Source organism: Cyanidioschyzon merolae, chromosome 16, assembly GCF_000091205.1.
Source record: "Cyanidioschyzon merolae strain 10D DNA, chromosome 16, complete genome".
Classification (NCBI taxonomy): domain Eukaryota; phylum Rhodophyta; class Bangiophyceae; order Cyanidiales; family Cyanidiaceae; genus Cyanidioschyzon; species Cyanidioschyzon merolae.
Window position 1 is genome coordinate 841,234 of NC_010142.1, and position 15,544 is coordinate 856,777.

The 15,544-nt window shown below is 54.4% G+C and overlaps 4 protein-coding genes and 1 non-coding gene across 5 annotated transcripts, besides 1 other annotated feature; 2 read left to right on the top strand and 3 right to left on the bottom strand.

The window, feature by feature from the left end:
* Nucleotides 1–434: 434 nt before the first annotated feature.
* Nucleotides 435–1,898: a sequence feature (possible transcribed region).
* CYME_CMP337C (similar to desmoplakin) lies at nt 557–4,780 on the top strand (the record flags this gene model as incomplete). The annotated part of the gene is made up of 1 exon (XM_005537902.1): nt 557–4,780. One exon carries the CDS (start codon nt 557–559, stop codon nt 4,778–4,780), a length of 4,224 nt encoding a protein of 1,407 aa, XP_005537959.1.
* Nucleotides 4,781–5,514: 734 nt separating this feature from the next.
* On the bottom strand, nt 5,515–7,161 carry CYME_CMP338T. The gene has a single exon (XR_002461539.1). It is a non-coding gene; the product is annotated as a hypothetical transcript (transcript).
* A 120-nt stretch (nt 7,162–7,281) lies between these two features.
* Nucleotides 7,282–7,776, top strand: CYME_CMP339C (similar to Golgi vesicular membrane trafficking protein Bet1p; the record flags this gene model as incomplete). The annotated part of the gene is made up of 1 exon (XM_005537903.1): nt 7,282–7,776. One exon carries the CDS (start codon nt 7,282–7,284, stop codon nt 7,774–7,776), a length of 495 nt encoding a protein of 164 aa, XP_005537960.1.
* A 231-nt stretch (nt 7,777–8,007) lies between these two features.
* CYME_CMP340C (26S proteasome regulatory subunit RPN1) lies at nt 8,008–10,794 on the bottom strand (the record flags this gene model as incomplete). The annotated part of the gene is made up of 1 exon (XM_005537904.1): nt 8,008–10,794. One exon carries the CDS (start codon nt 10,792–10,794, stop codon nt 8,008–8,010), a length of 2,787 nt encoding a protein of 928 aa, XP_005537961.1.
* Nucleotides 10,795–12,935: 2,141 nt separating this feature from the next.
* Nucleotides 12,936–14,555, bottom strand: CYME_CMP341C (similar to phytoene dehydrogenase; the record flags this gene model as incomplete). Its single annotated transcript, XM_005537905.1, has 1 exon — nt 12,936–14,555. One exon carries the CDS (start codon nt 14,553–14,555, stop codon nt 12,936–12,938), a length of 1,620 nt encoding a protein of 539 aa, XP_005537962.1.
* Between the last annotated feature and the right edge of the window lie 989 nt (nt 14,556–15,544).

Genomic DNA, 15,544 nt, shown 5'->3' on the forward strand with positions numbered 1-15,544 from the left:
CAGCTGGAAGTACGCAAACTCGCCAACGACGAGAGGCGCTCTAGTGTTGGAAGCTCCGTGCACTGCAGAGCGCGATTGTCGCTTGCTACCCAGAACGCTTTTTCGGTAGCTGCGACGGCAGTAGCAGCAGCTGCTACTTCTGCCAAAAACCGCCGCCGGTTCGCAGCCACGCCATCGTTGCTGTGAACGGGTGTCGCTTTCGAGGTTGCTCGTGAAACTTGGGTACCGTTGGAAGGCGCGGGGTCTTTGGCATTGGACCTCACTGGAAGTGAAACGCGTTCTGGGTGTCGATTACCTAAAAACAAGAGGCCCGGAACCAGAGGCGTCCCTGCGTATCGGCTGTACGCGACGGACGTCCGATACCAGGTTTCAGCGCTTATACGTAGCGGACGGAGGGGACGCGTCTCAAAAGTCTTCAACTCGAAAGGAGCATAGTTTCGTTTCAAACAGAATTGGAAGAACAGCGCGCACATATTCTATCAGGTGTTAGGTTCTGTAGGTAGGTCTTGTCTGGCTGTTCCAGCAACAGACGATCGCTGGCATTCCGCTCGCGGATATGTACGCGGCGCTGCATCGAGTCACAGCAACGATTGAAGCTGTTGATCTTAGCCCGCTACACTTCGAAGCTCATGTGTCTAGCCCAGCTTCTATGAGTCGTAGAATGACTGCGTTGCTTCACTGGGGACCTTCTCCAGTGCTCTTTGCCTCTCCTTTTTACCAGGCTGGGGCTCGAAATCAGCGAGCAAACGCCACGAAAATCACTCGCTGGAGTATACGCTGTCGAAAATACGCTCGCTCTGAGGGCCTCGGTTTTCTAGCAATCACGCAACCAAAGACCAGCCTGGTACGAACGGCATCACACGCGGCTTACAACGCAAATCTATGGGCAGCAAGGAGATCCGGGCGAGTTTCTCCTCGAATGACGACAGGTTCTTCACCAGTGCTGTCGACTCGTCGTGCGGAACTTGTCTGCTCGCGCTACGTAGTCTTCTCTGATCTTCATGTCGATGCGAATCGGCTGGAGACGTGCTTGCAAGTTCTTGAGCGAGTTCATGAATTGGCCACTGCCAGAGATGCGGGCATCATATTTCTTGGCGATTTCTGGCATCTACGAGGAAGCATCCCAGTCATATGCCTCAATCGGGTCCTGGAGACGGTTCAGCAATTCACTGTACCATGCCTGATGCTTCCAGGTAATCACGACCAGGTAAGCATCTGCGGACGGGAACACGCGCTGGTCCCAGTGGCGGCAGCGATGCAGCCTGGTCTCGCGCTCGTGTTTGACGAACCTGTAGTGATGTTTGATGCGCTCTGGCTGCCGTATCGCAAGCGTCCGCTGCAACTAGTGGAAGCGCTGCGAGAACACGGACCCCATGTGAAAGCTGTCTTCTGTCATGCGGAGATTCAGGGCGCGTGGCTCAATAACCAGATGCGCTATGGAGGGCCCGGTGGTATCGCACCGGAGCTCTTCCCGCCTTCGCCAGTACCAACCTATGCGGGTCACTTTCATCGGCCCCATACGGTGACGGGCTATCCGCATATCCAGTATGTAGGCTCGCCCTATCAGGTCACGCGAGCTGAGGAAGGACAAGAGAAACATCTCCTTGTCGTGCGATCAACGGACTGGCTCACAGAGGAAATCGTGCCGCTAGCCATTGGACCTCGTTTCTTTCGCGTTTCATTGAAACAGGCTCGGCAACAACTAAGCGCTAGCATCCCTGCATCGGCGGCAGAAGCAACAACATCAGCGACAACGGGCTTTCGACCCGGTGATCGTGTTACGCTGCTCTGCACCGCATCCGAGCTGCAGCAACAGCGCACCGCCGGTGCCAAAGACATGGACCACGATTTGGAGTATGTCTATAACGAACTACGTCGCAGAGGCATTCACGCAAGTATGCGCCTATGGGATGCACCAGCAGAAAATGAGAAAGTTTCATCGAGCAGCGCGCAACGCACCTTTGTTGAACCTCAGTTGCGAATGCCGAATGCGGAGCGCCTCGACGCTGCCGATGTGCTGCGCCTGTTTGCGCGCCAGCACCCGCAGCAGTTGGACGGAACGACGCTGGCGCTCGGACTTTCGATTTTAGAACAAATTCAAAAATCGAACGCAAAAATTGCTCGCGGGGAATCTTTTTCGCGCTTGCGTGCTGTGCATGTCCTCTTCGATTCTGTGCGACTCCATAATTTCGGCTGTTTCCATACTGAACCGGATAGCAACCAAGTAGATCAGCTGTCAATGGACGTAGCAGGGAGCACAAGGCATCAGATGAGCGTCACGAGTGCTTCGGAAGAATCGCACCAGGACCTCGAATCCAACGGTGGTGTCGTGAAGCGCGGGCGAGTGGCGGCGGCTACTGCTACGGCGGATGGAGCATGGCGTACGATCCCCGCGAAACCTGGTATCTGGTATCCGCTGCGCAATCGAGGGATCGTCCAAGTATCTGGACGCAATCTCGATGAAGACGGTTGCAATTCGAATGGTACGGGAAAAACGACTTTGGCGATGGCAGCGCTATGGGCTCTAACAGGGAGCCTGGAACCGCGGCCTCATCTGCGACGTAACGTGTCGCAGTTGCGGATTCTGCACGAGGACGCTACGGAAGGTTTTGTTGAATTGCGAGCTAGCGTGAATGGAAAACCGCTTTTGGTGCGGAGGAAAGTTCGCCGCAGTGGGAAACAGCGGGAAAGATATAACCAGGAGCTTTTCGTGGAGTACGACTCCCGGGATCTCACACGCCTCAGCATCGAGGAAACACAACAGCGACTGAATGAGATCATTGATCTCTCACTGTTGCCACATGTAGTCTTTTTTGGCCAGAATTATCTGCATGGCTTGCTCTCCACAACCGACAAGGAGTTTAAGGAGATTCTGGAGAGCGCCTTGCCGCTGCAAGTCTGGAACGAGGCCTATGCGCATGTCACTGCACGACAGCGAGCACTGCGTGAAGAACGCCAGCAACTTGCTCAAAAAATCCAGAGCTGTTCACAGGCGTTAGAGCGCGAGCGGGAACGAATCGAAGAGCTCGCTCGAACAGAGCGAGAAACAAGACTGCAACTCGATCTTCAAGAGCAGGAACTGAAGCAGAGTCTCGAGCAGTGGCAGCAAGGCGCAGCGGAAGCATCGGCCTCGGATACTATCGACAGCGGCAGCGACAACACGTCTCTCGAGGCGCTCCGCGAACGCATTCGTCACCTGAAAGCGAGCATCGATGCCGACGTGACCACTCTGGCGGAGCTGCAACGCAAGGAGGCGAAACTTCATGCGGAGCTTGCCCAGGCGCAGAGACTCTGGGATCAGTGGGCTGCGCTCCATGCGCAGCTCCAAGGCGATGCGGGAATAACCGTGTGCCAGGGCAGCCTCGAGCAACGCCGCACGGCTCTGCACGAACAAGTGAAAGACCTCAAACGAGTGTTGCAAGAGCTTCAGCTCCAGGAGCAGAGCACAGTTGCCAGCATACGCCACTTGGACCGGATGCTGCATTCGGAGCAACCTCCGGTGGCATCCAGCGCAGCAGATTGCGATGGAGCAGCAAAGCCGCAGCAAACACATTCGAAGACTTTCTGCGCCCTGTGTCTCCAACCAGTAGATGCTGCGTCGTATGCTGATCGTTTACAGGCCCTACAGACGGACCGCCAGCGTCTGGCAAGTGCGCTGGATGACCTCCGCGCACAGCGGCACGACAAGGACGCGGAAATCCAGATCATGGAGCGCGAACTCAGAGACACAGAAGCGGCATTCATGGAGCGGCATGCATTGGAGCAACGCCTCGATGCAGTGGTGGCGTTGCGCCCCACACCCGAGCATTTGCATGAGCTTTCGCAAGCGAGCGATCGTTGCAGCATGGAGGCCGCACTTGTTATGCGCACGCTCGATACGAATCGCCAGCTTCTAGCCGAATATGAACAGCATCTGCTGCAGCAGCAAGAGCTGCGTTTGCACCAGGAACAACAGCGCGCGCGTTACGACCGAGCCCTTCGAGCGTTGGACTGGACTCAACAGCAGCGACAGCGTCTACTCCAACCGATAGCTGCTGCGATCCTAGAGGCAACTGCGCACGTCGCGTCGCTACAGTCCACGTTAAACGAAGCGGTAGCGCATGAACGCACGCTTGTGGATACTGCGGATCGTCTGGAATTCCTTGCGCGCGCATTTCATCGCGGTGGCATACCGAGCCAGTTACTGGATCAGAGCCTGCAAGTCATCGAGACGCTTTGTGGTCATTACCTACGACATCTGAGCGATGATACGCTTTTACTGCGAATACGTCGTCGCCGACAAGCGCAGCGTCCTCGGGAGCGGGAGCTTACCAAGGCTACCACGCGCGCAGAGAACGCACTCGAAGTACTTGTCTGGCAAGTCTACTGTCGAGACGCGCGCACAGGCACGTTCCGGGAACGAGAACTAGGCCTGCTCAGCGGCGGTCAGTTGCGACGAGTCAGTATTGCACTTTCCTTGGCCTTTGCCGAGTACATCTGTCATCAGCTGGGATATCGTAGTAATCTGCTGGTCTTGGACGAGGCTCTTCAACAGCTTGATCAAGAGGGTGCCCGTCGCTTAGCGTCACTACTGCCGCAGCTGCAACGTGAGACGGTGCTGGTTATTGCCCACGAGAATGCCAGCTTTCTCGTGGACATCGCGGATGCGCATGATGTTGTGGAGCGTGCATCAGGGCGCAGCACGGTGCACTGTGATACCGGGTTTTTAGAGACAGAGCTCGCAGGCGACTCGTTTTCAGGGCGTTCAGAGCTCGTCCCGCAAGCGCAGGTCCGACGCTGAGGTGCTCGCAGTCGTGCGCGTTTGACTTTTGTACCGCTGTATTCAGTGCAGTGGACTCTGGAAGTTATACATGATCACACCCATTGTGTTTTTATTTGTTTTGCTCGGTAGGTATTCAAGAAAACCGACGTATGCTTTCATGATGGAGAAAGGTTGCAGAATGACTTGATGCCGACTCTGTTAGTTTAGCGAAGAACGACGGTATCTGTACGAGCCGGCCACTTACGTGCCAGCCGGCGGATCATCCACACTGCTTCTTGGCGCCATCAAAAGTGCCTTGCACCCAGAACGGCGCTTTGTTTCTGCGAGAATGCCTTTTCATCAGTCCAACGCATTCTATTTGGCCCTTAAGGAATCCGACCAAAGAAACCGTATAGTATGTGCGGTTTCCATACCATCGATACGAACAGCGATCAGCAGACACTGATGGACAAGGAGAAACACAAGCTTCTAGGCGAGACCGTCGCGCAGGGACCCATGCACTGTTGTTTTGTGCGAAAACGCGACCGATAATGACAGGAGCGACGGACGCTCGTCTCACTCGATGAGCGTACGTTCGGGAGAACTGGCAGATCTGTGTGTGAGTGCTCAAAGGGCTATAGTGCGCTGTTCGGGGCTCATGCCGCGTTAGCCGCTAGCTCTCCGAAAAATCAGACGTACTGGTCACCTAGAGACGTTTCGGATCGCGAACCTCTCATATCCCTATTATTCTTGTTCTCTGCTCTGGATGGAATATGGAGTTCCAGTTCGTCTTTACGTACGAATTTCGAATCGAAAAATGCGTGTCTTCGTGAATTCCGCCGGAGGCGGCGGGGAGAAGCGCCCTCCTTCTTCTCCATTTGGAAAGCGAATATTTTCACAAATTGCCCCATAAGCGTGCCCTGCTTTGCAGTGCGTCTCAATTCGAGCTCCAAACTCTCCTAAGTGCAAGTTTTGCTGCGCGCGCGACATCGAACTCGTTGCTTACGGTAATAAAAGTATACATACGCATGCCTGCTTGTCGAAAGCAAACCCGCATCCCGGAGTGGCCTCTTCGATGCATCAACCTCGCGTCATCCATCAAGAACGCTTACACTTGTCTGCCGCGGGATACCGGCATACGTTTGCGTACGCGCATCCGCGATACCAGCTTCGCGGTTTTAGAGAGCTCTATTGTCGCATCCGTCGTTTCTCAGTGTAGCATCTCTCCCAGTACAAAGACGATGCGCTGCAGCCTACCATATCATTGTCCGTTAGGGCGTTGTGCAAGAGCACAGCGGAGCTAAGCGGAGTTTCCGGGTAGAGTCGCGGGCACGCAGCGCGATGCAATGCAAACATATGCACTGGCAAACGCTGTCGTTAGCGACATCGCAGCCGTCGCAGGAGCCACCGTATTCATCAGCGGTGCTGCAAAACCCGGGTCATGAAGCATGTACTGAGTCTGTAGCCGGCGTCGAGCGCCGCTCTCGCTGAGACGCGAGCTACGGCAGGGAAACCTTCCGGCAATGTATCGAATACGGTTCTGAAACGGAGTTGCATGAAACCGAAACATCTTGTCCCAGTAAACCTCCACTGCAGCGCGTGCAAGAACGAATAGCGGGCTCTATTTAGGGCTTTCCGCCGGACAACTGGTGCTGCAGCTTGTCCAAGAAAACTGCTGCTCCGGTTGTATCAGGTCGCCACGGCTGGCGGCAAAGCGTTCGTGCTGAGTGCCACCCTCTGAGCCGGTGCTGCCCATGCGAAAACCCTCGAAGACACTGTTCAGCGTTCTTGAGACCCTTGGAAACAGCCTCATCTAACTGGCACGAGCGCAGAGAAGCATCGTCGCGCCGCAGCACTTCTACGTGCTGTGCAGGCTGGCTTGAACGCCAAAACCACAGCACGACCCTATTTCCAATATTCCAGCAGACATACATAAAACAGACCAAAAATTCCAATGCTCTTCGAATACGTACACCACGCTATGTGAATTTCGCGACTACTCATCATCCAGTAAAACAACAAGCATAAGCTGTACGTTCTCGCCCTGTCAATAGAGCTGGCGTCTGCAGCTGCTGGTGTGTCCCCAGATACCACGCCTGTCCCAGTGCGCTTGCATTTGCCCTCGACACCCTTCACTGCCACTCTAAGATCCAACCCGAAACAAATAATATCCTTTCTACAACGTTTGTTCAACCTCTTATCGAGAAAACGGCTCAAATACTCGACAAACAACGTTTACGCACGCGACTAAACTGACTTTCCTTAACGGTTACCGCAAGGCGCCTGCACCAACACCCGTCGACGCCTGTCTCTTGTCATTCTATATTCGGTTCTTGTGGCAAGCGAGCACCAAACGCGTTCCTCGAGCGCACTGAAGCGAGTACGATTGCTTTCCCGAGGCAACCAGAGCCTCAGTTAATAACCACAAGCACACTCCAGACTCGAAGCGCTTTTCAGTACCCGAGTTGCGTGGCGAGCGACCGGCTTCGAGCGCTGTGCAGGCGCTTTTTCGAGCGGAACGCAGAGCACTGCTGCCGTGAATGCACCGAGCATCGAGGCCGTTGTCTGAATCGCGCTGTCCTTCACCGGCAATGGCACGAAGTACTTCGGACCGTTCCGCACACACAGCGGGAAGTGCAGCCTTCCCCAGCACGGTAACGTCGACACCCGCGTCCACCTCGACGTCGATGTCGTGGAGCGGGCACAGCAGCCAGGTCGCGAACCGAGCGGACCTGTCGGGTGTAGCGTATGCGGACTTGCTGGAGCAACAGAATCAGGATCGAATTCAGGCGCTTTCCGGCAAAGTGGGAGCTATGAAAGAGTTGGCTATCCAAATCAACGAGGAGGTTATCACCCAAAACCGTTTTCTGGACCAGGATCTCAGCGACTCGATGGGACGTACTGTGGAGCAACTGCGCAACTCAATGCGAAAACTAGAACAACTGGTACGGTCTGGTAGTTCTTACGCACTCTGTTACGGGGTTCTGGGTATTGTTGGGGTTCTTTTTCTGTTACACTGGTTGTTTCCGCGCTGATTCCAAACGCATACTTGTGCACAGTCCAGGTGTTGCACTCAAGTCGTCAATGAAGCCGAGCATACGAGTCGTACAGCGCGCGAAGACACCTTGCCGCTGTCTACATGGCAGCTCGGGGTTCGCGGTCGCGAGCGGAAAAACAACAACAACAACAACATCGATCACGATGACGTCGAGAGGGTGTACCCCAGGTACGTGCTGCCGATGCCGGCAATGCGACCATTCGCCGCTCTACAAGGCTTTTTGCGCTGAGCCCGTTACGCGATCGCGGCGGTGCACAAGAACGAGACCCTCGAGCACTGGCGCATAACAGGCCCACTCGTCGCTGGCGAGTTCAGCGCGCTCACCGACTCCGATGAGGACCGGTGTGGTGTGCGTCTGGAAGCCCGTGATGCCTCGCGGACGACCCGCCTGACCGACAGTATCTACCGCCTGGCCAACACGAACGAGAACAGGCACTGGTTGTTGCGTGTCAGCGTCCAGAGTAACGAGAAATCGTGGACGAGCAGCTAGTGCTAATGCGTAGAGGAACCAGTGATGGCGGCCAAGAAGCGTTTCCCGCAGGGACCCGGCACCAAGGCAGAGCACCAGTACGGTCAACAGACCTGCAGCTGCAACCGCATCCACGACAGTGGCATCCGCGGAGAACGGCGCAAAGGTCAAGAGTCCGCGTCCCGCGTGCGTTAACCCCTGAGCGAGGCGCACCATGAACAGCATACTCGGATCCTCGGCGTAAAAAGCAGACAGCTCCCGCAGCAGACCAGCTACTCGAGCTTGGTTGGTGCCGGCCGCTGTGAAGCCCATGGCTAAAATAGCACCAGCGGCTATTTCCGAGTCCCCGTCGTGACTCAATTTGCTGAGTATGTCGACCACTTCAAGGCGCGGATCAGAAACGAACGCAAGCCCCAGTGCGAGCGGCACCACCCGTCGTTGAGTATCGGAGCCGAGCTGCAACATTCGATCAAAAAGACGGAGCAGCATTTGCTGCATGAGACGTTCACCAGAAGCGTTTGCTGCTGCGGCTAGCGGCATCAACTCATTTTCCCAACTGAGGAAACGCTGTAAGGCTAGCACGTCGCCGGTGCCGTAGAAAGCGCAACATTCTAGCAATTGACTAACAAATGGGGCCTGCACACCCATGGCATGCAGCGCATCCAGTACAGGTTGCATAGCGAGGCCGCGACGGTGCAGGTAGAGCAGCCCCAGTGCAAGAGGGAATAAGCGGTTCAGGGAATGGCGAAAGATAGCTTCATTCTGGGCGTCGTTACCGGTTCCACCCGATGACGGTGCGCTCGCTGCGGGCCCGCCATTTGTCGCGTTCGATGGCGCCTCTGCCTCTTGGTTGGTGCTCGTGCTTGTTGCAGTTTCTTGACTTGCCTCTGGGTTGGATGCGGAGTGCTCTGCGGCTGCGCCCGGAACGGTATCGTTGTTCGGATCAGACACCGGACCTACCAACTCCATTCGTTCAGGGGCATCGAGCTCGGTCGTTCTCGGCTCGGGGCCAGCGGCGTCAGTAGTGTTTGATTCCCTGGGCACATCTACGCAACGATCCTGTATTGCCTGAATAAGCGTAGACGCCAAGTCCGCGTTCGCTGACGACACAAATATTAGCCCGACGGCGAGCGCTGTAACCGCCGCGACATCAACAGGGCTGCTAACATCCACCAATATGGGGGCCAGCAGCTCCATCAAATCCACGCGCTGTGTACCTGCGTACGCGAAGCCGAGTCCCAGGATCGCCGCCAACCGTTCGTTGTTGTTCTCGGACTCGATATGCTCTGCGAGCAGCGCTAGAGCAGCGTCGCACTCGTCTGGGACGCGACCACCGCTGAGGAGTCCAATCGCGAGGAGTGCTCCGGCCCGAACGAATTCTTCTGGTGAATACAGGTATTTGTCAATTTCAGCGAGGCCTCCGTCGACGTCGTAGAGGAATATCATTCCCAGGGAGGCAGTTGCTGAGAGCATACCCTGGGCTCGGTTCCGAAAAATCCAATTACGACGCTCGTCATCGGAGGGATTGGTGAGAAACTTGTCCGATCCAAAGCCCGCGTTCACGAAACCGTTCACAAAAGCAGCAGCGAGATTTTCTCGTGCAGAATCGACATGAACAGTGCCGATCAAAGTGCTCAGCCGCCTCCCTGATTCCACCAGATGCGACTTGTAAATATCCTCCGGGGTTTTCGCCTCGAGGATTTCGAGATCTTGCGCCACTGCCCGATAGTGTTTCGACCAGTCTCTTGGTGTTTGCATGAGCTCTATCTGAGTTCGCATTGGGCCGGGTGGGACTCGGTCCACAGGTACCAGCGAGGGATCGCCAAGCATCTTCGCTACCCGGTACGCGTTCGAGAAGCGATTGGCTCGAAGATAGAGGTTCAGTGCCCATCGCAGAGCGTTCTCATTCTCGGGTTCTGGTAGGTAGACTGCACACGAGGTCAGGTACTGGCACACCCGGTCTTCGCTGAGTCGATCGTTCAGCGTGAGTTGCCCAAGTCGATCGAGTTCACCGATCTCGAGGCAAAAGTCGCATGCGTCGACTTCTGCGCGTTTCTCCACGAGGTAGGTTAGAATTTCACTGATCAAAGGATTCAGTTCCTTTCGCTCCACTTTCCCGGCTTCGAGTGCCTCCCCAATTTCCCCAACGAGAGAGCGCACGTATTCTTGCCCCCAGTAGCCCACAGGCAGACTCGAGTCGCCACGTAGTCGGAATAGCAAGCACTCGAAGGTGCCGGCCTCCGCCATGGTCATTGCCAACACTGAGAGCAAGTTATAGAAAAACGAACCATTTGGTTCATCTTGAGCCTGTTTTTTCAAGCGACCATAGTGAGGCCGCAGAAACTTCAGCGGCTTTGGTACAGAAGTCAGCGACGACGTGGCAGTGCGAATGATGTCACCGAGAGCACTGAGCGCAGCCGGACGCGTCGTTGTATCAAGCACCCGATCCACCAGAAGATCCAATCGGTCTTTTAGTTCTGCGTCTTCGGGAGACAGGTCTAGCGTTTCATCCGTAGTTCCGTTCATCGGACCTTGTGTACTGAGAAACCAAAGCACGTTCTATAAACAGAGAATGTGTAGCAGTGTTTCGGCCGGTTCAGCGGAACGGACGCTCATCGCGCTGTCGCCGCTGTCGATTTCGCGGCGATGATGAAGATGGCAATGATGTTGATGATGATGGCAGTGATGATGGCAATGATGATGTTAATGAACGATGTCGCGCATGTGGATGCTGTGGATACTGTGGACGGATGCTCTGATTTACGCATATTCGAGCAAAATAGCTTTGGTTTGCTTTCGTAGCTCGGATGTACACGCGAAAGTTTGGGATGCCTCCAAGTACGATCAACATTACCATTTTTCGGGCATTTTCAAGGACGGATTCCCTCGCCTCTCATCTATGTTTGACTTAAAAAACGCTCGTCTGATCTCTGCCTCTAGTTCCGTAATTAGCATTAGAAAGGTGCTGATGCCAGCGTCCTAGTCAAGAGTTTTGCGTAAGTTCGTTGACAACGCATTGGATGCACAAGCAGATGTTGCTACCTGCGCCTCGCTTGCTATTTTCATCTGGTTCGTGTAGAGCCTCGGTGCGTGAGTCGCAGGGGCGACACTTGCTTGCGCACTGGCGTTCCCCCATGCCTACCACAACTCATCCGTCTTCGAGAGCCGCACTGTGGAGCGAAAAAGGCTCGCTTCTTCGTTTGGTACATTCCCTTGATGGATGCAGAAGGCGCCGCTCCATACCTACTCTGTTTCCGCACCCGATGCTGTAGCGTACGATCACAAGCTTCGCGTGGGTGATCCCATCTGCTAATACGTTATTCAATGCGTACGTAAGCGAACGCTGCTCCATTCGATAAAGGATTCGTGGAACGTGACCTTGCGCGTCATGGAACAATTACAGAAGTACAATTCACCTTGCAGAACAAGTCAAGACGTTTCGACTGCCTGAGGCCCCCATCATGGAAAGCGGTAGTGAATTCTCAAACAGAACGGTTGAGTCGATGACTGAAGCTCGAGTCCGAAACGCCTTTTCCGTGCCAACAGAAAAGGCGGGAGCTTCTTGGTGCGCATCCCATTACCGGTTTCATGCTGCATTCGATTGTCGTATCGTCGTTAGCAACGAATCGAGGAAAATTCTGGTTCCGAACGGAATCCGTCATTGCTGAGCGTGAGAGGTTGGACGAACATGCGTGACAAGTGTAAGCGCAGGTTGGCAAGAAAAGATGTCGAGTATTTATTCTCATCAATCCATCGGCTGGACTTGTTGCGCCTATGATTTGCCTTGAAACAGAGAGATCAAAAATCTAAAGAAAGCATCTTTTCAGGATGCTGCCCACAAGGAAACGAGAAGAAGGGACGCTCTTGCGCATAAATTGAATATTTATGTCGGTTAGAACACGGACCCTGGTTCGATGGCTTCGTGAATCACTGTGAATCTCGTGACGAAACGATCTCCAGCGGTAAAAAGTCGAAAAAGCCATCCCGAAAGGACTGCCCAGAATCTTTAATCTACGCTTGAATCCCTAAGCTGTCGTTGCTGCACCAGAAATGCCGACACTGCGCATCTACAAACAAGTTAGGCAATGTTCGAAAGGTAGGAACGTGTCCAGTATTTCAGGTGTCCGGTTTCAGTCATGCACAGGTGTGGCGCGTGCGCAAACGGTACCGAAATTGCGGGAAACCGCTCTCGAGCGTATGAATGCGATCCAGTCATTTTCTGGTTGGCGTTCTACAGCACCAGATGAGCGGGTTCGGTGCATCATATTCTGCCTCTGCAAGACAGAGCGCACCTCTTCTTCAGCTCCCGTGACGTTGCAAAATCAACAGGTTCTGGAAGGTTTCAGAGCATAAAGTTTGAATCGGAAGCTCGTCGATCACGCCCTGGGGCACTTACGTGTAGGTATCCCATGGAATGGCCGTTCAAGGTTTCTTCGAAGCGTCAGCCGCGATCAGTGTGTGCAGAACGCGTTTACAAGGCAACGCAGGTGATTGATGGGAGCAGCACCTATTCATCTCCGCGCATACTCATTGGAAGAAGTGCATGGATGTGTACCCCAATGGCTCCATCTCGAGGCTATGTCTAACATGCCAAAACTGCTCATCCAACCGCCAGAATAAACTTGGGCATGATGGTGCGCCCTGGCACTGCATGCTGGAAGATAGATTTATTCGAATAGTCTTTGGAGATATCGAGCATGGAGTGTTGCCGGCATTTCGCCGAGCGCTGTCAATAATGCGCTGGTTATCACGGCCGGTACACCGATGCCCGGAAACGAATTCTCACCTGCCAGTGCAAGTCCAGCAGGTAAATCATGGCGAATCCAGGGAAGTAGCGGCTTGGCACCATAGGTGCCGCGGTAGCGCCGTAAATACTGCTCATGGGTCAACGGTGTCCCGATGAGTTTCATTCGGATCGAGTCAGGGTCTGCACAGCCCGGCACTGCCCGAGCAATTGCATCCAGCAACACCTGACCTCTGGCAAGTTTCTGTGCTCGATAGCGCTCGCGATCAAGGTTCTCCCAGAGCTCGTACGGCTCCGTTGCTGGCGTATACGCGTGGAGTGTATGCTCACCAGATCGCGAAAGCGACGGATCCAGCACTGATGGAATCGAAATGGCGACGACATTCTGAGGCTCCGTCAGCCTCTCCCAGTTATCCACAACAATATAGTGACAATTGTAGCCGTCGTGCTCTGGCGGCTGGCTGCCCCGAATGTAGTCGGTGAAATGTGTGGATGCGCTTTCCGGGTCCAGCGCCTTGAAGACCAAGTGCGCGTGTAGGAAGCTTGGAAGAGGCTCGGCATTGGCCTGGAAAGATCCATCCTGCAGCAAGCGCGCTGTGTCCCAGAGACTTATGCAGCTGACCACTCGACGCGATGCCTTGATTCGGCGACCGTCGACTAGCGTCACTCCGACGACTCGCTGTGAGGCGTTCTCTGTCCAAAATGACTGCACTGGCGAGCTCGTGTACACTTTGCCGCCGCGTTTCTCCAGAGCATCCTTCAAGGCCTGCGCTAGCGCCGCAACACCTCCAAGGGGATACTCTAGGTAAGCATCCTCTCCGTAGAAGGAACGGAACATGAAGGCCATTTCGGCAGTCGGCGTTCCATCAGAGGGTAATCCACTCAACAAAAAACACAGCAGGTCCATCCAGCCGCGCAGAAATGCGTCCCGAACACCAACTTGATCCAGCACTCGTGAAAATGGTGCAGACATGAGCCGGAAATGTGCTGCATGACGCAAGGCGCGCGGCAGATGAGGTGTCACCGTTCGCCAGATACCCAGGTCTCGTCGAAGTGCAACAGGTGGGATACTTACAGCCGCCTCCGCGAGCGGTTTCATAAAACGCTGTAGTTCAGCAAACTGTGCGGCGGCGTCTCGACCGCGAAGCTCTCGTAGCGTATGGCTGAAGTCTTTCGCACCGACTGCTGAGTTGAAGCGACCCTCGGGGACTAGGACGCCCCAGGTGTTGTAGCGCGCCACCGGGAGCTTGATCCCCAAGAGGCGCAGCAACTGAGCTAGTGGATCGGAGGAGTCTCGCCCGCTTAAAGATCCTCCAGCAAAGAGCGATGGCCCCGTATCGAAGTAATAGGGACCTTTCGAGAAACCGTGTGCAGCGCCGCCAACGCGCTCATGGGCCTCTAAGAGACACACTGAGTGACCCTGGTCCGCGAGTAGCGCACCCGTTGCAAGTCCCGCCAGGCCACCGCCTACGATGACATAGTCAGCCCATTGAAACGCCCAGACACCACCATTTCGACGTCGTACCCGTTGTGCGCGTTGCATGGAGTCCGTTCACACCCAGCGCTGGGTAGCTTAAGTCAACGAAGATTTGAATCACCTTTGCTGCGTGTATTCGAATGCTTATTCACAATGTACAGCTGGACGTTGAGATCATGATGGTATGCACTGTATCGATCATCGACGAATTGCCGCTAGGATGTATTCTCTGGTAAATAGTGAAAGGAGGTCTACATTCTGCTTCGGGTCAGGCATACAATAGTACTCAGATGGTTGAGTAACACAGAAAGAATCACGTAGATACGCTCCGTGCCGAAAACCGATTTGCTCGAAGCGCGCCTGCGGTTAATGGTATAAAAATGATCCGTTCATCATATTACGGAAAGCAAAAGCAACGATCCTAGCAACTACCAGTGTCTCTATTTCTCAATAGCTTGTTCGCGTTGTCCTGAAAACACTGGTATACAATCGCATAAAAAGTCCTGGTTCACAAACGGCAATCTTCCGCCGAAATCTCAACGACAGCGTCCTTGGAAAGTCAATATCGATATGAAGCACAGAGACGACGATTTGTTTTTTCAGTTAATGAGAGCTTCTTCAGACGAAACGGCCGGAGTGCGGATGGGTAGTCGCGGAGCGTGGCGTCCGTTGTATGCGCTATCGAACTCTTAGAGAACGAGTATATCATCATCGGTCTAGCTGTAGTGGAATCATTTAGCGGCCTCCAATTCGCGTATACAGAAGGCTCATACAACAGCGTTGACTTCGTCGAATCAATAAAGGTGTTGTCTCTGACGTCTGGCCACGACCTTCTACTAGACAACGTGGTAGTTCACATTTCCCCTTGCGTCGAGCTTTTGACGATTCTAATTAGGTAGAGCTGCTTTTGACTCCTCCGTTCTCTCCGCGTTTCAACTGCATCGCAGGAATGTCTTCTATCGTGAAACGAAATGATCGCTCTAGTGGGCCAATCGATGATGCGTTCAGCACACAGTGAAACACCCGGGCACATGACGTTGTTCTTCCGCCAGTCC